The 21626-nt window shown below is 41.0% G+C and overlaps 1 protein-coding gene and 1 pseudogene across 5 annotated transcripts in view; both read left to right on the top strand.

Moving 5' to 3' along the window:
• The window catches only part of ATRN (attractin), a 175812-nt gene that overhangs the window by 114653 nt on the left and 39533 nt on the right, over nt 1–21626 (top strand). For all 5 annotated transcript variants that reach the window (XR_004522188.2, XM_019950678.3, XM_019950676.3 and 2 more), the window contains exon 24: nt 329–486. Coding sequence is in view for 4 of the 5 variants with exons in the window: in XM_019950678.3 (XP_019806237.1) it covers nt 329–486 (158 nt within the window). In the remaining variant the exon portion in view is untranslated. The remainder of the gene's footprint in view (nt 1–328; nt 487–21626) is intronic.
• On the top strand, nt 494–21303 carry LOC141276530 (membrane protein BRI3 pseudogene; annotated as a pseudogene).

Here is a 21626-nt window from a genome sequence, read left to right as displayed (position 1 = left end):
CATGTAGCCTGTTTCTGTGGGAGGAGTTGTAGGGGATCCTGGTAAAGTCATCTGGGTTAAGGGCATAGGCTTGTGTATCAGCCCTCCCAGCTTCAAATCCCAACTCTACTTCCTGGCTATGTGACCTGAGCCAAGTTACTTATTTTTCCTGAACCTGAGTTTTCTGATGTGTAAATGAGGATAATAGTTGTCACAATTAAATGAGATCGAGCTCTTAAAGGCCGTTTCTGGAACATAGTGTTTAATAAATGCTATTATCATTATTATTAGTGAGGGCAGATTCAGTCCCCTAAAAAGTCTCTTTATTTCATTCTTTTCTTCCTAACAGCTGGAACCCAGGCTGGAGAAGAGATGCCTGTTGTTTCAAAAACAAACATTAAGGAGTACAAAGATAGTTTCTCTAATGAGAAGTTTGATTTTCGCAACCACCCAAATATCACTTTCTTTGTTTATGTCAGTAATTTCACCTGGCCCATCAAAATTCAGGTAAGAAGTGCTTTTTAGTCTCATACTTGCAAAGATGGTGAAATGTCTGTAGTGAAACTAAATTCACTAATCTGTAACTTGCGGTAAACGAAATGTACAATATTAATATTGTTTTGCCTTTGTAATATCTGTGGTAAAGGAGTGCTGAGCACATACCATAAAAGAAGATTGTAGTGGGGCTGCCTTAAATCACTTATGAAGGAAATTTATAAGCACTTTTTAAATAAATTTATTTTTATTTATTTATTTTTGGCTGAGTTGGGTATTTGTTGCTGCACACGGGCTTTCTCTAGTTGCAGCGAGCGGGGGCTACTCTTTGTTGCGGTGCTTCTCACTGAAGTGGCTTCTCGTTCCGGGGCACAGGGTCTAGGTGCGTGGGCTTCAGTAATTCTGGCACGTGGGCTCAGTAGTTGTGGCTTGTGGGCTCTAGAGCACAGGCTCAGTAGTTGTGGCGCATGTAGTTGTTGCTCCGCGGCATGTGGGATCTTCCTGGACCAGGGATCGAACCCGTGTCCCCTGCATTGGCAGGTGGATTCTTAACCACTGTGCCACCAGGGAAGTCCCTGTAAGCACTTTTGAAAGCAAGTGATAAATAACAGATTTGGTAATTACAACTGTATTTATTTCTTCATTAAGGACTTGTCACTAAAAAGCCTGTAGAGCTACACAAAGAGCTTCAATTCTGGAATGAGTAAGGTGCATATAAATGAAGCAAACACACATAACCAGTGAAAGCTGGCGTATGGAAAGTGCCATATGAGAAGATCCCCAAAATGCTATCAGGTCTTAAAGGAGCATAGGATGGAGGGTAATGGGGACACAGTGGAGGACAGTATAAGGTCACCTTAAGGGTTTAGGCCTTATAGTCAGACAGATGCAGGTTTGAGCCCTGGCTTGCTCTTGTACAATTCCTGTAGCCTCTCCATGACTCAGATTCTTTGTACGTGTGACCTGAAAGGGTAGGTCTAAGGGTTCATGTTGCCTGCTGCAGCCACTGCTGCTATCAACCTGCCCCTTTTCTCTGTTCCCAGGGGACCAGTGCACTCCCTCTTATCCAGGCTTGACCCATGGCCCCATTTATGCTCTTTATAATCATCTGCCACTATGTCTTTGAGGCCTTGCCTCAGTACTTTCTGCTTTAACCCTCTTCATTTTGGGTAAAGGTGTGGAGTTCCGGGAAGGGTGGACTTTTGTTTATTTGTTTAATTTAATTTATTTTTTATACAGCAGGTTCTTATTAGTTATCTATTTTATACATATTAGTGTATATATGTCAATCCCAATCTCCCAATTCATCCCACCACCACCACCACCCTTTTCCCCCCCTTGGTGTCCATACGTTTGTTCTCTACATCTGTGTCTAAGGGTGGACTTAGGAACGACTGGTTCACCTTTAGCCGTGGAAACGTGGTCACTAGACTGGGGCTCTGGCTGCTTGCCAACTTTCAGTAGTGTGATCAAGTGAAGCAAGTCGCCACTGATCATTTGGGATGGGCTTGAAATCTTGTTCTGGTGGGTATGTGTTCATGCCTTGGGGCTGTAACTAAAGAACAGTCAGTCACTCTTTTCCTTTCTGGAATGTGGAGGACAGGCTCTGTGTTGTATTTTTTTCTCACCACCCTCTTTTTCTATTTAGATGGTCCACAGATTTGTTTATCCTCTAATCTGCTTCTTCCTTTGTTCCTGCACACTCTCTGCTTCCCTTCCCAGCTAGCCTTCTTGTACGCATTGACCACACTCCCTGTTTGTTTCCTCTTATCCATTCACCCATCAGCCCGCAACAGTCTACCTTCCTCCTTCACCACATCCTGAAGCTGACTGCCACGGTGGACTCCAGTGACTGAATTCTTTAGTCCCCTTCTCCTTCTCATTGCATGATTTGAGTCAGCATCTTTCCTGCCTTCCTGGTCCTTTCCCTGATTCTCTGGCCTGTCTTTTTAAGGAATCTTCTTCCTTAAACACTGAGGTTGTCTGAGATTCAGGCCATGGTTCTCCTCTGTCTTTATCCCACTTGTAAGACTTATTGTACTACTTCTGTACTTTTGATTCTCAGTACTCTGTCTTCAGCCCTGCTTACACTTGAACTCCAGACCAGTGTTCTTAGTTGCTGCCTAGGCATCTCTACCTGGACATTCACAGGCTCCCTGTACTCAGGGAGTTAGTTATTCTTGTGATCTTAACCCCAAACCATCTGCTTCCTTTCTAGTGAATGGCACCACCATTTGTCCTATTGCATAAGCCAGGACCCTGGAAATTGTTTGCATTCCTGGAATAAACCTGACTTGGCATGATATATGATTTTTTACTTTATCTGTTGCTGGACTCAGTTTCTAATATATTGGTTAGAATTTTGTATCTATCTCATGAGTGAGAAAGTCCGGTAATTTTCCTTTCCTGTCTTTGTTATGGTTTTTATATCAAAGTTAAACTAACCTTTATTTATAAATTGAGGAGTTATCTCTCTTTCTCACTTCTGAAAGACGTTATATAAGATTAGAATTATATGAATATATGAACCTTGCATACTTGATAGATCCCTGTTGTAAAATCATTTGATTCTGGTGTTTTATTTGTGGAGTTTTCTTTTCTTTTTTAATTGCTGATTCAACTTCTTTAATAGTTACGGGATGTTTTGGATATTCTCTCTCTGTTTGCATTACTTAAGATAATTTTTTCTAGATGTTAATTTATTTCATATGTTTTCAAATGCATTGACACAAAGTTGTTCACACTGTCCTCTTTTCTAATCTTGGCAGCATCTGTGCTTAAGTGTATTGAATCATATACTTAAAAATGGTTAAAATGGTAAATTTTATCTTAATATATATTTGCCCCAATTTTTTAAACTTTAAAAAAACAGACCAGAGGGCAGACAGCAAAAGCAAGAAGAACTACAATCCTGCAGCCTGTGGAACAAAAACCACATTCACAGAAAGATAGACAAGATGAAAAGGCAGAGGGCTATGTACCAGATGAAGGAACAAGATAAAACCCCAGAAAAACAACTAAATGAAATGGAGATAGGCAACCTTCAAGAAAATGAATTCAGAATAATGATAGTGAAGATGATCCAGGACCTCGGAAAAAGAATGGAGGCAAAGATCGAGAAGATGCAAGAAATGTTTAACAAAGACCTAAAAAAATTAAAGAACAAACAAACAGAGATGAACAATACAATAACTGAAATGAAAACTAGACTAGAAGGAATCAATAGCAGAATAACTGAGGCAGAAGAACAGATAAGTGACCTGGAAGACAGAATGGTGGAATTCACTGCTGCAGAACAAAATAAAGAAAAAAGAATGAAAAGGAATGAAGACAGCCTAAGAGACCTCTGGGACAACATTAAACTCAACAACATTCACATTATAGGGGTGCCAGAAGGAAAAGAGAGAGAGAAAGGACCAGAGAAAATATTTGAAGAGATTATAGTTGAAACCTTCCTTAACATGGGAAAGGAAATAGCCACCCAAGTCCAGGAAGCGCAACGAGCCCCATACAGGATAAACCCAAGGAGAAACACACCAAGACACGTAGTAATCAAATTGACAAAAATTAAAGACAAAGAGAAATTATTGAAAGCAGCAAGGGAAAAACAACAAATAACATACAACGGAACTCCCATAAGATTAACAGCTGATTTCTCAGCAGAAACTCTACAAACCAGAAGAGAGTGGCATATATACTTAAAGTGATGAAAGGGAAGAACCTACAACCAAGATTACTCTACCCAGCAAGGATCTCATTCAGATTCGATGGAGAAATCAAAAGCTTTAAAGACAAGCAAAAGCTAAGAGAATTCAGCGCTACCAAACGAGCTCTACAACAAATGCTAAAGGAACTTCTCTAAGTGGGAAACACAAGAGAAGAAAAGGACCTACAAAAACAAACCCAACGCAATTAAGAAAATGGTAATAGGAACATACATATTGATAATTACCTTAAACGTGAATGGATTAGATGCTCCAACCAAAAGACACAGCCTTGTTGAATGGATACAAAAGCAAGACTCATATATATGCTGTCTACAAGAGACCCACTTCAGACCTAGGGACACATACAGACTGAAAGTGAGGGGATGGAAAAAGATATTCCATGCCAATGGAAATCAAAAGAAAGCTGGAGTAGCAATACTCATATCAGATAAAATAGACTTTAAATTAATGAATGTTACAAGACACAAGGAAGGACACTACATAATGATCAAGGGATCAATCCAAGAAGAAGATATAACAATTATAAATATATATGCACCCAGCATAGGAGCACCTCAATACATAAGGCAACTGCTAACAGCTGTAAAAGAGGAAATGGACAGTAACACAATAATAGTGGGGGACTTTAACACCTCACTTACACAAATGGACAGATCATCCAAAATGAAAATAAATAAACAGAAGCTTTAAATGACACAATAGACCAGATAGATTTAATTGATATTTATAGGACATTCCATCCAAAAACAACAGATTACATTTTCTTCTCAAGTGCACACGGAACATTCTCCAGGGTAGATCATATCTTGGGTCACAAATCAAGCCTCAGTAAATTTAAGAAAATTGAAATCATATCAAGCATCTTTTCTGACCACAACACTATGAGATTAGAAATGAATTACAGGGGAAAAACACGTAAAAAACACAAACACATGGAGGCTAAACACTACGTTACTGAATAACCACAAGATCACTGAAGAAATCAAACAGGAAGTCAAAAACTACCTAGAGACAAATGACAATGAAAGCACGACAATCCAAAACCTATGGGATGCAGCAAAAGCAGTTCTAAGAGGGAAGTTTATAGCTATACAAGCCAACCTCAAGAAACAAGAAAAATCTCAAATAAACAATCTAGCCTTACACCTAAAGGAACTAGAGAAAGAAGAACAAACAAAACCCAAAGTTAGCAGAAGGAAAGAAATCATAAAGATCAGAGCAGAAATAAATGAAATAGAAAGAAAGAAAACAATAGCAAAGATCAATAAAACTAAAAGCTGGTTCTTTGAGAAGATAAACAAAATTGATAAACCATTAGCAAGACTCATCAAGAAAAAGAGGGAGAGGACTCAGATCAGTAAAATTAGAAATGAAAAAGGAGAAGTTACAACAGACACGCAGAAATACAAAGCATCCTAAGAGACTACTGCCAGCAACTCTATGCCAATAAAATGGACAACCTAGAATAAACAGACAAATTCTTAGAAAGGTATAACCTTCCAAGACTGAAGCAGGAAGAAATAGAAAATATGAACAGACCAATCACAAGTAATGAAATTGAAACTGTGATAAAAAATTTTCCAACAAACAGAAGTCCAGGACCGGATGGCTTCACAGGTGAATTCTATCAAACATTAAGAGAAGAGCTAAAACCCATCCTTCTCAAACTCTTCCAAAAAATTGCAGAGGAAGGAACACTCCCAAACTCATTCTATGAGGCCACCATCACCCTGATACCAAAACCAGACAAAGATACTACAAAAAGAGAAAATTACAGACCAATATCACTGATGAATATACATGCAAAAATTCTCAACAAAATACTAGCAAACAGAATCCAACAACACATTAAAAGGATCATACACCATGACCAAGTGGGATTTATGCCAGGGATGCAAGGATTCTTCAATATATGCAAATCAATCAATGTGATACACCATATTAACAAATTGAAGAATAAAAACCTTACGATCATCTCAATAGATGCAGAAAAAGCTTTTGACAAAATTCAACACCGATATATGGTAAAAACTCTCCACAAAGTGGGCATAGAGGGAACCTACCTCAACATAGTAAAGGCCATATATGAAAAACCCACAGCAAACATCATTCTCAATGGTGAAAAACTGAAAGCATTTCCTCTAAGATCAGGAACAAGACAAGGATGTCCACTCTCACTGCTGTTATTCAACATAGTTTTGGAAGTCCTAGCCACGGCAATCAGAGAAGAAAAAGGAATACTAAATTGGAAAAGAAGAAGTAAAACTGTCACTGTTTGCATATGACATGATACTGTAAATAGAAAATCCTAAAGATGCCACCAGAAAACTACTAGAGGTAATCAATGAATTTGGTAAAGTAGCAGGATACAAAATTAATGCACAGAAATCTCTTGCATTCCTATACACTAATGAGAAAAATCTGAAAGAGAAATTAAGGAAACACTCCCATTTACCATTGCAACAAAAAGAATAAAATACCTAGGAATAAACCTACCTAGGGAGACAAAAGACCTGTATGCAGAAAACTGTAAGACACTGATGAAAGAAATTAAAAATGATACCAACAGATAGAGAGATATACCATGTTCTTGGATTGGAAGAATCAATATTGTGAAAATGACTATACTACTGAAAGCAATCTACAGATTCAATGCAATCCCTATCAAATTACCAGTGACATTTTTTACGGAACTAGAACAAAAAATCTTAAAATTTGTATGGAGACACAAAAGACCCAGAATACCCAAAGCAGTCTTGAGGGAAAAAAATGGAGCTGGAGGAATCAGACTCCCTGACTTCAGACTATAATACAAACCTACAGTAATCAAGACAATATGGTACTGGCACAAAAACAGAAACATAGATCAATGGAACAAGATCGAAAGCCCAGAGGTAAACCCACGCACCTATGGTCAACTAATCTATGACAAAGGAGGCAAGGATATACAATGGAGAAAAGACAGTCTCTTCAATAAGTGGTGCTGGGAAAACTGGACAGCTACATGTAAAAGAATGAAATTAGAACACTCCCTAACACCATACACAAAAATAAAACCAAAATGGATTAGAGACCTAAATGTAAGACCAGACACTATAAAACTCTTAGAGGAAAACATACGCAGAACACTCTTTGACATAAATCACAGCAAGATCTTTTTTGATCCACCTCCTAGAGTAATTGAAATAAAAACAAAAATAAACAAATGGGACCTAATGAAACTTAAAAGCTTTTGTACAGCAAAGGAAACCATAAACAAGACGAAAAGACAGCCCTCAGAATGGGAGAAAATATTTGCAAACGAATCAACGGACAAAGGATTAATGTCCAAAATATATAAACAGCTCATGCAGCTCAATATTAAAAAAACAAACAACCCAATCCAAAAATGGGCAGAAGACCTAAATAGACATTTCTCCAAAGAAGACATACAGATGGCCAAGAAGCACATGAAAAGCTGCTCAGCATCACTAATTATTAGAGAAATGCAAATCAAAACTACCATGAGGTATCACCTCACACCAGTTAGAATGGGCATCATCCGAAAATCTACAAACAACAAATGCTGGAGAGGGTGTGCAGAAAAGGGAACCTCCTCTTGCACTGTTGGTGGGAATGTAAACTGATACAGCCACTATGGAGAACAGTATGGAGGTTCCTTAAAAAACTAAAAATAGAATTACCATATGATCCAGCAATCCCACTACTGGGCATATACCCAGAGAAAACCACAATTCAAAAAGACACATGCACCCCAATGTTCATTGCAGCACTATTTACAATAGCCAGGTCATGGAAGCAACCTAAATGCCCATTGACAGATGACTGGATAAAGAAGATGTGGTACATATATACAATGGAATATTACTCAGCCATTAAAAAAATGAAATTGGGTCATTTGTAGAGACGTGGATGGATCTAGAGACTGTCATACAGAGCGAAGTTAGTCAGAAAGAGAAAAACAAATATCGTATATTAATGCATATATGTGGAACCTAGAAAAATGGTACAGATGAACCGGTTTGCAGGGCAGAAATTGAGACACAGATGTAGAGAACAAACGTAAGGACACCAAGGGGGGAAAGCCGCGGGGTGGGGGGGTGATGAATTGGGCGATTGGGATTGACATGTATACACTGATGTGTATAAAATTGATGACTAATAAGAGCCTGCTGTATAAAAAAATAAATAAAATTTTTTGTAAAAAGCAAGGTTCTTTTTAGACAATGACAAGCTGATTCTAATATTTATATAAAATGCAAAGATTCTAGATTAGCTATAACAGTTTTGAAAAGAGGAATAAAGTGGGAAGAATCGCTATATGAAATATTAATAATACTTCCTATTTAGCTATGGTAATCAAGACATTGTGGTTATTGTTGGAGAGAGAGACACATAGATCAATGGAACAGAATAAAGAACCCAGAAATAGAACCACATAAAAACATCCAACTGTTTTTTGACAGAGATGCAGTCAATTCAGTGGAAGAAGGATAGCCTTTTCAACAAATAATGCTATAACAATTGGACAACCATAGGCAAGTAAATGAACTTTGACCTAAACCTCACATCCTACACAAAAATTAATTCAATGTGGATCACAGGTTTAAATGTAAAATGCAAAACTAAAACTTTTAGGAAAAAAATAGGAGAAAATCTTCATATTCTCAAGCTAGGCAGAAGATTTTCAGATTTGACAACAAAAATATGACCTATGGAAAAAAATTAATAAATTACCCACATCAAAATCAAAAGCTTGGGGCATCCCTGGTGGTGCAGTGGTTGAGAGTCCGCCTGCTGATGCAGGGGACGCGGGTTCATGCCCCGGTCTGGGAAGGTCCCACATGCTGCGGAGCGGCTAGGCCCGTGAGCCATGGCTGCTGAGCCTGCGCGTCCGGAGCCTGTGCTCCGCAACGGGAGAGGCCACAACGGTGAGAGGCCCACGTACTGCAAAAAAAAAAAAAAAAAAGCTTTTGCTCTGTGAAAGACACTGGTAAGAGGATGAAAAAAAACAAGCTATAAGGCTTCCCTGGTGATGCATTGGTTAAGAATCTGCCTGCTAATGCAGGGGACACAGGTTCGAGCCCTGGTCCAGGAAGATCCCGCATGCCGCGGAGCAGCTAAGCCCATGCACCACAACTACTGAACCTGCGCTCTAGAGCCTGTGAGCCACAACTACTGAGCCCACGTGTCACAGCTACTGAAGCCTGCGTGCCTAGAGCCCGTGCTCCACAACAAGAGAAGCCACCACAATGAGAAGCCCGCACACCGCAAGAGTAGCCCTTGCTCGCTGGAACTAGAGAAAGCCCGCGTGCAGCAGCAAAGACCCAGTGCAGCCGTAAATTAGTTAATTAATTAATTAATTTAAAAAAAAGAAAAAAACAAGATAAGCTATATACTGGGAGAAAATATTTGGAAAAATATTTCTGACAGAGGACTTGCATCTAGAATATAAAAAGAATTCTCAAAACTCAACATTAAAAAAATAAACAATCCAATTAGAAAATGGACAAAAGATATGAAGAGACATTTTATCGAAGAGGATATAAGTATGGCAGATAACCACATGAAAGATGTTTAGTATTAAAAGCCATTAAAAAAATGAAAACCACAATGAGAACATTGTATTCACAAGGTTTCATTGAGTTGGTCAATTTTTTAAACTGGTGAAAAATTGGAAATAACCTAAAATAAACTATTGTAAACATCTTCATTAAAAAAAAAAACAAAACCCACAATCAGAGGGAATTCCTTGGTGGTCCAGTGGGTAGGACTCCACCCTTCCACTGCCGAGGGCCCCGGTTCAATCCCTGGTCAGGGAACTGAGATCCCACAAGCCACGAGGCATAGCCAAAAAAAAACCACCCCACAGTGAGAATGAGATATCACTACACACCTGTCAAATGGCTAAAATTTAAAATAGTGATAACACCAAATGCTAGAGAGAATGCAGAGAAATTGGATCATGCATGCATTGCTGATAAGATGGCACAGCCAGTCTGGAAAATAGTTTGGCACTTACTATACTTAACGCAGCAATTGTATTCCTGGGCATTTATCCCAGAGAAATGAAAACTGATGTTCATACAAACACCTGTATACCAATGTTTATAGCACCTGTACAGCAGCAATATTTAGCTTCATTCATAATAGCCCCAACTGGAAACAACCCAAGTATTTCTCAACAGGTGAATGGTTAAACACACTGTGCTACATACATATCATGGAGTAATGCTCAGCAATAAGAAGAAACAAACTATTGATACAACTTGGATGCATCTGAGGAAGTTTTGCTGAGTGGAAAAAAAATCTTAGAAATGTACATGCTGCACAATTCCATTTATGTAACATTTGAAAATAAAAATTTTAGACCAAAAATAGATACAGACCTACTGAAGCTTCAACTTTCTCTGACTTCTTCTTGACCCTCTTTTCAAAGGGTTCATTAGATTAGGTCAGACTCACCCACTCTCAAGGGGAGGGGATTATACAGGATATGCACATCAATATAGTAGGAATCTTAGGAGCCATATTAGAATTTTCTCTGCCACTGGCTATATTTGGAGTGGGGCTAGCAGGGTTAGGTTGTTTCTCTAACCCCAGGGAATTTGAGCTCTAGGCTCTAGTCAGTACAATTTCAATTTGATAATGTCTGCTAACACTGCCAAGTTACAGATCACATACAATTGTAAAATATTTTATTTGGGTTCTAGTAAATATAATTTACTGACTTGTTTTAAGTTCAGGTTGTTTTCATACTGACATACCTTATTATATTCCAAATCCGATTGAACTTCAAGCTTTGTTTCTTATAGTTGAAAACTGATTAATATTTTTAAGATTCTTAGTGAAAACCTTGACTTATATTGCTGGTGTTTTTCCCATTTGGAAAGAGGGCTCTGTGCGTATAAACAGGCTTTTGTGCTGGAGATAGCGTTGCTGTTGCCAATTCTGACTTCCAGTTTTTTTTTTCCTCCCATTGCCCTGTTGCTCCCCACCCTCTGAAAGTCACTGAAATGGTCATTTCCTTCTGGAGGGATCTCTTCCCCACACTTACTTTTTTAAATACTTTTTTCAAGTTTAAGACTCAAAGAGATGATTTTCTACCTGATTTTTTGGTCCTCTTTACCTGGACTGGATCACTCACTTGAATAAGATCCACTTATGAAAGCTGCATTCAGGAGCACTTTAGAAAATAAATGATAGCATGCTCACCATTTAGTTTGCCAGGCTTCCCTTGAAAAAACAGGTAAGTTCTGTTGAAAATATGTCTTTTTGCTCATTGTTACAAATAGCTGCAGTATTCACGAACAATGTGACTGGACCCTTGGCATCATGTATTCTTGGTGTCTTCTCAAAAGAACCTGATCAATGCTGGTTCTCTCTATACTTGGGACTGTATCTGGGTGTGTGCTGTGTGGCAGGCTGAGCTTGCATCTTCCTGGGCAGATGTGGGTATGTTCTCAACAGAGGGGGCTGTACCTTTCTGTATTGCTTTATATTCCTCAGAGCCTTAGTCTTTCTAGGTGTAGTTAGCTTTTAAATACACACTTAGAGACCATATAGATTTAGTTAAAATGTAGAGACTTATTTAAGAGAATAGGAAAATGTCTAAATGGTTCAATGTAGGTCATGCAGTTAAATTTCAGTACGGCTTTCAATGCAGACAAAAGCCTTTTTTGTCTTTGATTCTCATTTTTTAAAGCAAAATAACTGAGGCAATTTAATTCTCTACTCAGAAATTCATGTAAATATTAGTGTTTTAAAAATGGTAATGGTAAACTCAAGTTCTTTCACTCTGAACTGACCCCAGGATTCTTTTCCATAATTAGGAACAGATCAAAACCTACAACTGCTAACTAAGGGAGTTTGCAACTAACTATAAAAATCTTTGTAGATTCAGTTTAAAATTGTAAAAAACCACCCAGACTGAAAAGGCCTGTGTGTCAGAGGGTGGTGGGTGTGTTGGGTCAGTTGTGCCTGGTTTCTGGTTGGTTGCTCTTGTGGGTGAGTGCCCCTTGCTCAGCCTCTGCTTTCAAAACGTGATTCTAGATGTTCCCCCGAGTCAGCAGGACTCACCTGGCTTCAGCCATGGTTATAGTTTGGGAGGGTAGGTATTCAAAATAGAGAATGCACAGGTAGACATTGTGTGTGAGGTGGGAAGATGGGTGGTGGCGCTGGGATTCTGGCTTGTTACAAGCTCTGCAACAGAGGTGGTTATTGTAATGTAGAGCTAATATTAAAGTCCTCTCCATGCTGGGTGTTTCATTTGCTCGTTTATGTGAGAGGCTAGTGTTCACAAGTAAAGGCAACACAGAATTTATATTGAGAACTGGGCATTCATTTAGATGTCAGAGTTATGTTTATGGATGCTAATAGGATTGCATTACTAAGCAAAGGATGTATGAAACTTTTGTTTGTTTTCACTCAGATGTACTTTTTCTAGTAACAGCTTTATTGAGATATAAGTCACATACCATACAATTCACCCATTTAAAGTGTACAATTCAGTGGTTTTTAATATATTCACAGAATATTTTAGAATGTTTTCATCACCCCCAAAATAAACCCCATATCCAGATGCAGTCCCTTCTCATTTCTTCCTTCGTCTAGCCCCTGGCAACCACCAGTCTACTTTCTTTCTCTATGGATTTGCCTATTTGGGGCATTTTATATAAATTGAATCACGTAATAGGTGGTCCTTTGTGACTGGCTTCTTTGACTTAGCATAGTGTTTTCAAGGTGCAACCATATGTAGTATGTTTCAGTACTTCATTCCTTTTTAAGACTGAATAATAGTCTATTGTATGGATAAACCACATTTTGTTTATCCATTCATCTGTTAATGGATACTTGGGTTGTTTTCACTCTTTAGCTGTTCTGAATAGTCAGATATACTTCTAAAGTTTATATTTATTTTATGATAGTAATGTATACACATAGCTTCTGGTATTAGATGTCTGTACCTTAAGGATTTAAAAAATTATAAAGCCACGAAATACATTTAGAGCTAAACTTAAAGTATAAATCTGGACTTCCCTGGCAGTCCAGGGGTTAAGACTACGCTCCCAACACAGGGGGTGCAGGTTCGATCCCTGGTCGGGGAACTAAGATCCTGCATGCCTCACGGTGCAGCCAAAAAAAAATAACTAAAATAAAGTATAAATCTCTCTTAGTTTCAGATGGCATTTAAATTTCCTGTACAACCTCATGGTTTTCATCATGATCATTATTTATTATTCCATCTTCTGAAAAGTCTCCTCTATTCTACTTTTCAGCTGTGGCTTTGATGTTTCTTCTCAGTTCAGTGCCATTGTTCCCTTGGGTTTCCTCTGGGCCCTTTTCCCTGGATAGTCCCATCCACACCATCTATGAACCCCACCTATGGCTGGGATGGGCAAATCTTTCTCTAGTAGAACTCTCTCCTGTGATCTCCATAGCTAGGACCCACTAGACTTCCTTTAACATTCACTCACTTAGCTGACTTTCTGACACAGAGAGGCAGCCATGAGGGGACAGCAGGAGCCATGCCAGATACTGGGAGGTGCCCCCGTGCTCGTGGACACCCTGGGAGGAGAAGGGAGTGCCCTGTGGTGCCTGAGTCTGCACGAGCTGGGGCAACACCAGAGCTGAACCCTAAGAAACATGAGTTCAGTGTTCTGGGTGGGGAAGGGGCATGTCCAGTCACTTTCCAGAACTACTAGGAGTTTAGCTGAGCTGAAGTGCCTGTTCTGTGAGTAAGGAGCTGGAGAGCAGGGCAGACCAAAGCTGTCATGAAGAGACTGGGGCTTCAGCTGAGGAATTTACACTGTAGCCTGAAAACCACTGGGAGTTATTGAAATGCTTTAAGCCAAGAAGTGACCAAGATCAGTGTTTTAGAAAGATGCCTCTGGCAGCAGTTACGAAAATGGATTGGAAGGACCAGGGCTGGGTTGGGGAGTCTTATTTTGAAACCCAGGGGAGAGGTCCCTCTGATGACCCTTCGGCATATCCCATAGCAGCTTCTTTTCCTCGTCTGTGCCTCTGCAGTCATAGACGTGTCTGGTTTTTCACTCTACAAAGATTTCCTTAAGGGCAAGAGCTTTTTTATATTTCTGTGTCCTCTGTGTCATAGCATAGTGTTAATCAACTGTAGACACTCCATAAATGTGCACTAGATGAACGCATAGTTGTAGATGAGAGCTTTATTCTCGGTATCAGAACTTTGGGTTTTTGGGCAACTTTTGTAACATTTATATAGGTAATGGCAGCTTTTTTCTGATATTGTCAGCATGATTGTTGACCAGTGCTGAAGAGCCAGCAGGGGTTAGAGACCAAGAATTTATTGTCCCAGTCTACATAGTGTGGTGTTAGAAGATTGAATTGTTCTAGGTTGGAATCTTGTCAAACTCTCAAAAGAGTTGAGAAGTAGAAGAAAAGGGAAGGATGAGGACACAAACATCCCTAATTTTACAAAGAGGGTAGTTAAGGAATACTGGCTATATTGAAATACTTAAGAATGAAATGATAGGAAGTCTGGGATTTGCTTCAAAATAATATGATCACGGGGAAATGGGTAGAGTATGGATGGATAAAATAAGATTGGCCGTGAGCTGTAATTATTAAAGCTGGGTGATAAACACATGGGGTTCATTATACTATTCTCTCTGCTTGTTAAAAAGTTTAATATTTTCCACAATAAAAAAATTTTTTTAGGGATAATACAGATGATTGAACAAGAAATAAAGGTCCAAATATATTATTTAACCTCCCAAAACTAGCTGCAAGAATATGCCTCAGCTGGGCCTGCAGCCTAGGCCAGCTGGGACATATCTCAGAACTGACATTCTGTTCTCCTTTGCAGGAAGCACACAGCACTGTACTAGAGTTTTACCAGTTATTAGCCACTGTCGGGCAGTTTTAGAACAATCAGAGGGCAGGAGAAAAACCTCCTCTCCCTCAGCCCAGCATGCTTCACCCTGGTGAAAATGGCAAAGGGAGCTTCCCTGAAAACTACTGACTTCTCCTCCCCACCCCACAAGCAAGGGTGCATCAGAGGCCTGAGGGCTTCTCCCCATGGGCCTGTGAGGTTTGGGAAGCTGCTCTCCAGTGGGCATAGCTATATTGTCTTCTGCTCCTACAGCCCTTTGTGGGTGCAAGGCACATCCTCTCCCTGAATCCAAGGGTATTATTCCTGTCTGTTTTGGCATCTTTCCATCACCATCACCCTCAGGATAACAACATAGAAATTATAAATTATAACAGAGGCAGTAAAAATAGTGATATAATTCTACTGGGGGATTGGGGGTTGGGGGGGTGATGGCCTAAATCACCTTCTAATCTAGTAGGAAGTTAGTAAGTGATGTCTAAAATAACTAGATCAAGAAGTAACAAAAAACAAAATGAAACAAAACAAAAGCCAACTTATTAGTGATAAAAAGGTAACCCCCCAGAAGAACTGAACAGAAATCTAATTAAAGGTGAGGGCCTCTGGAGAGAAGCCTTAAGAAGAAGAAGGGAGACTTCCCTGTTGGTACAGTAGTTAAGAATCTGCCTGCCACTGCAGGGGACACGGGTTTGAGCCCTGGTCCGGGAAGATCCCACATGCTGCGGAGCAGCTAAGCTCGTGCTCCATGACTACTGATCCTGCACTCTAGAGCCCGTGAGCCACACTACTGAGCCCACATGCCACAACTATTGAAGCCCGCGCGCCTAGAGCCCATGCCCCGCAATAAGAGAAGCCACCGTAATGAGAAGCTCGCGCACTGCAACGAAGAGTAGCCCTTACTCACCACAACTAGAGAAAGCCTGTGCGCAGCAACGAAGACCCAACGCAGCCATAAATAAATTAATTAAAAAGAAAAAGAGGGGCTTCCCTGCTGGTGCAGTGGTTGGGAGTCCGCCTGCCGATGCAGGGGACACGGGTTCGTGCTCCGGTCCGGGAGGATCCCACATGCTGCGGAGCGGCTGGGCCCGTGAGCCATGGCTGCTGGGCCCGTGAGCCATGGCTGCTGGGCCTGCGCATCCGGAGCCTGTGCTCCACAACGGGAGAGGCCACAACAGTGAGAGGCCTGCGTACCGCAAAAAAAAAAGAAAGAAAAAGAGGAGGGGGTGGGGAGGAATCATTGATTGTTGATATTTCAGCCAGGTATATGTAGTTCTTAATGGTTTTTAAATTATTGATGAACATGATAGAATGAAATAGGGATTCTGGAGAGTGGTGAAAATGAATGGCTGGAAGGAAATTTGAGGAAGAGAGCCCAGAGGTTGACAGTGGACAGATGGTGAGTGTTAGCTTACATGTCAGGAATGAGCGGGTTGGTAGTGTTACCCAGTCTTGAGGCTCTGACCAGAGCTTGGGTATATAGTTTCTGTGCCTGCACAAACCAGCATTAGGTGGGTGGTGTGTGAGGCTAGGTGATGGTCACTGGGATCCAGTCCAGGGCCTATGGTCTCAACATAGAGTTCCATATAGAACTTAGGTTTAGAAAAAAAAAAAAAAGAAAGTGGTTTTGTGTCACGGCAAAACTCACGGCAGTAGCAGCACTAGACTCAAGTTAGGATATGCTCAGCCAGTAGTCATAGAATCTTCCATCCTTGGCACAGCTGAGGCCTAGACTGGAAAGCTGTTTGTAAACAGGCCTAAGTTCTTATGGGAGGAATCAGTCCTCTCCTGGCCTTGCAGTGTTCAGAGTTACGTGGCAAGATTGGCAAGGAGCCAGGAGCCAGAGGGCAGCCATGACCACTTATAAGCCCTCTCTGGTCCTAATGTCAGGTCTTCGGCATCTGCAGAGCCTGGCCTCTTGGGGAGAGTTGAGGAGCAGATGGGCCATAGTCGGGAAGGGCTCCCTGGCCAGGTGGAGCTGAGCCCTGGTGGAGCTGCTGGCCTCAGGCGGCCAAGGGAGCAGCCCACAGAGGTTCTGCCATGTGCATATAGACCTTGGGTTTTCTTAAAGCCTGACGAGTGCTGCCTTGAAGCTAGAAAACTTCACCTCACGGGGCAGCCAGCTATCCTTTCCCATCCTCTCCCTGACTTAAATGCTTGTAACAGTGAAGATAGTTCTTGGTGGAGAAGATAAAGGCAAGTTAGAGGTTCTCCTTTTTCAAACCTTCTATATTAAACAGTGATCTTTCCCTATTCATTCATTCATTCATTTGTTACTGCTTTGTGGATTGTACGTATAGATGCAAAACACCAGTGTTAAAAAAATTGTTTTGTGGCAGTTGAGCATGATAAGTGTCATATTCACTTATTTTTACAGTAAGCTTGGGCTCAGCCTATACCCAACATAGTTGATGAAATTCATTCTCAGCCTGTATCCACAGAGCCCCGTCCCCTTCCCTCAGAGACATGCAGAAATCTCTTGAGTCCAGAGATTTTCATTCACTGACTGCTACTCCTGGTGCCCTGGCCCATGGCCATGAGGTTTGAAGGCAGCTGTCCTCACTCCCATATGTGACAGGCTTGGGTGCAGAATAATCGCTGGTGCTTCAGAGCCTCACCAAGGCCTACCGTGCAGTTACTCCTTATTTCTCTGTACTTTCAAAACTCTAAAACATCCTCTCCATTTCCTTCATTTCCTTCCATTTCCTGGTTTTGAGGTTTGGGCCAGGCCATCTTCCGCTACCCCCACTTCCTCACCCCACACCCACCCCTGGGGAAGATCCGCTGCCGGGCGTCTGGGAGTCCCCGTGAGTCCGAGCTGGAGCCGAGTCCGAAAGGGAGCGGGGGCGCTAGCGGGAACCAGGCTGGGCGCAGTGGGCGCCGCCCGCCATGAACCACAAGCCCCTGCTGCAGGAGCAGCCTCCCGCCTACAACCTGTAGGGTGGCCAGGGCTACTTTGTGCGTAGCCCACACCACTACGGCGCCCTCCCAGCCACCGCCCTACCCCTACCTCCTCACAGGGCTACCCATCCACCACCCCAGGGTCTGCAACATCCACAGTCGGAATGTCACCCGGCACCCTGCCACTTCCATCGTTGTCGTTGGAGGCTGCCCTGTCTGCAGGCTCGGGGTTCTGGAGGACTCCTTCACCTTCCTGGGCATCTTCTTGTCCATCGTTTTGATCCCCTTTGGGTTCATCTGCTGTTTTGCCTTGAGGAAGCAAAGATGCCCCATCTGTGGAGCAAACTTTATTTAAAGGAAACAACACACCTGGCTTTCCCACACCCAGTTATATTTTCCTAATTACACCCACCCCAGTGCCCAGGACGTAAGGCAAGGCTTCCCATCCTGTGTAAGGTAGCAAGAACCAAACAGGGAACCAGAAGAATTCCAGGGCCACCTTTTCATCGAATGGTACTGAGTGATCATTTGTCACCGTCAGTCGGAGTTTCACAGTAGCAGAGGGGTGTTCTCCACTGGGAGGGTAGAAAAGAAATGTTGGCAGAAATACTCCAAGACAGGGATTTGATTTGAAAAGAGCTTGTAACTACTGCTCTTGCTCTGTAAAATTGTATAGCTAATATAAACTCCAGACATTTTCTGAAGGAAGAAAAAAGAACCTTTGCTTCTCTTTGAAACCTTGTAACTTTGGAGACTTACATGAGAAACATTCAACAAAAGAAAAACACTTTTAGAGTAATGTGAGTCTTGGGGACCCGCCACACTGGCAGCAAGTTTATATAGGTTCTTTTTTAATACATTTATTTATTTATTTATATCTTATTTTTTGGCTGCGTTGAGTCTTCATTGCTGCACACGGGCCTTCTCTAGCAGCGGCGAGCAGGAGCTTCTCATTGCGGTGGCTTCTCATTGCAGAGCATGGGCTCTAGGCTTCAGTAGTTGTGGAACACGGGCTCAGTAGTTGTGGCTCATGGGCTCTAGAGCGCAGGCTCAGTAATTGTGGCTCATGGGCTTAGCTGCTCCGCGACACATGGGATCTTCCTGGACCAGAGCTTGAACCCGTGTCCCCTGCATTGGCAGGCAGATTCTTAACCACTGCGACACCAGGGAAGCCCTATATAGGTTCTTTATGATTTTAACTTGGACGTGAATGTGGTGTGGCTCTACTTTAGCAAGAAATCAGGCTAATGGTTGGGATCCCATATGCCCTTAGGAGTGTTATGTGGCACAGGGCACACAGACACCGGATGGGTCTCCAGAAGGTGCAATTAGCATCCAAATTTTTTGGCACCCTACAGCCAGTATAAAATCACCTCGTGGATTTCGTTAAAACACTGAAGACATACTAATGTTTTGTTTTTAATTTTTATTTTTTTTACATCTTTATTGGAGTATAATTGCTTTACAATGGTGTGCTAGTTTCTGCTTTATAACAAAGTGAATCAGTTAAACATATACATATGTTCCCACATCTCTTCCCTCTTGCATCTCCCTCCCTCCCACCCTCCCTATCCCACCCCTCTAGGTGGTCACAGTGCACTGAGCTGATCTCCCTGTGCTATGCTGCTGCTTCCCACTAGCTGTCTATTTTACGTTTGGTAGCGTATATATGTCCATGCCACTCTCTCACTTTGTCACAGCTTACCCTTCCCCCTCCCCATATCCTCAAGTCCATTCTCTAGTTGGTCTGTGTCTTTATTCCTGTCTTACCCCTAGGTTCTTCATGACATTTTTTTTCTTAGATTCCATATATATATGTGTTAGCATACGGTATTTGTCTTTCTCTTTCTGACTTACTTCACTCTGTATGACAGACTCTAGGTCCATCCACCTCACTACAAATAACTCAATTTCGTTGCTTTTTATGGCTGAGTAATATAACATTGTATATATGTGCCACATCTTTTTTATCCATTCATCCGACGATGGACACTTAGGTTGTTTCCATCTCCTGGCTATTGTAAATAGAGGTGCAATGAATATTTTGGTACAGGACTCTTTTTGAATTACGGTTTTCTCAGGGTATATGCCCAGTAGTGGGATTGCTGGGCCATATGGTAGTTCTATTTGTAGTTTTTTAAGAAACATCCATACTGTTCTCCACAGTGGCTGTATCAATTTACATTCCCACCAACAGTGCAAGAGGGTTCCCTTTTCTCCACACCCTCTCCAGCATTTACTGTTTCTAGATATTTTGATGATGGCCATTCTGACTGGTGTGAGATGATATCTCATTGTATGTTTGATTTGCATTTCTCTAGTGATTAATGATGTTGAGCATTCTTTCATGTGTTTGTTGGCAGTCTGTATATCTTCTTTGGAGAAATGTCGATTAATGTCTTCTGCCCATTTTTGGATTGGGTTGTTTGTTTTTTTTGTTATTGAGCTGCATGAGCTGCTTGTAAGTTTTGGAGATTAATCCTTTGTCAGTTGCTTCATTCGCAAACATTTTCTTCCATTCTGAGGGTTGTCTTTTGGTCTTGTTGATGGTTTCCTTTGCTGTGCAAAAGCTCTGAAGTTTCATTAGGTCCCATTTGTTTATTTTTGTTTTTATTTCCATTTCTCTGGGAGGTGGGTCAAAAAGGATCTTGCTGTGATTTATGTCATAGAGTGTTCTGCCTATATTTTCCTCTAAGAGTTTGATAGTTTCTGGCCTTACATTTAGGTCTTTAATCCATTTTGAGCTTATTTTTGTGTATGGTGTTAGGGAGTGATCTAATCTCATACTTTTACATGTACCTATCCAGTTTTCCCAGCACCACTTATTGAAGAGGCTGTCCTTTCTCCACTGTACATTCCTGCCTCCTTTATCAAAGATAAGGTGACCATATGTGCGTGGGTTTATCTCTGGGCTTTCTGTCCTGTTCCATTGATCTGTATTTCTGTTTTTGTGCCAGTACCATACTGTCTTGATTACTGTAGCTTTGTAGTATACTCTGAAGCCAGGGAGCCTGATTCCTCCAGCTCCATTTTTTGTTCTCAAGATTGCTTTGGCTATTCGGGATCTTTTGTGTTTCCATACAGATTGTGAAATTTTTTGTTCTAGTTCTGTGAAAAATGCCACTGGTAGTTTGAAAGGGATTGCATTGAATCTGTAGACTGCTTTGGGTAGTAGAGTCATTTTCACAATGTTGATTCTTCCAGTCCAAGAACATGGTATATTTCTCCATCTATTTGTATCATCTTTAATTTCTTTCATCAGTGTCTTATAATTTTCTGCATACAGGTCTTTTGTCTCCTTAGGTAGGTTTATTCCTAGATATTTTATTCTTTTTGTTGCAGTGGTAAATGGGAGTGTTTTCTTGATTTCACTTTCAGATTTTTCATCATTAGTATATAGGAATGCCAGAGATTTCTGTGCATTAATTTTGTATCCTGCTGCTTTACCAAATTCATTGATTAGCTCTAGTAGTTTTCTAGTAGCATCTTTAGGATTCTCTGTGTATAGTATCTTGTTATATGCAGACAGTGACAGGTTTACTTCTTCTTTTCCGATTTGGATTCCTTTTATTTCCTTTTCTTCTCTGATTGCTGTGGCTAAAATTTCCAAAACTATGTTGAATAAGAGTGGTGAGAGTGGACAGCCTTGTCTTGTTCCT

This window comes from Tursiops truncatus, chromosome 15, assembly GCF_011762595.2.
Source record: "Tursiops truncatus isolate mTurTru1 chromosome 15, mTurTru1.mat.Y, whole genome shotgun sequence".
Lineage (NCBI taxonomy): Eukaryota > Metazoa > Chordata > Mammalia > Artiodactyla > Delphinidae > Tursiops > Tursiops truncatus.
This window is presented reverse-complemented; position numbering and strand designations above follow the sequence as displayed.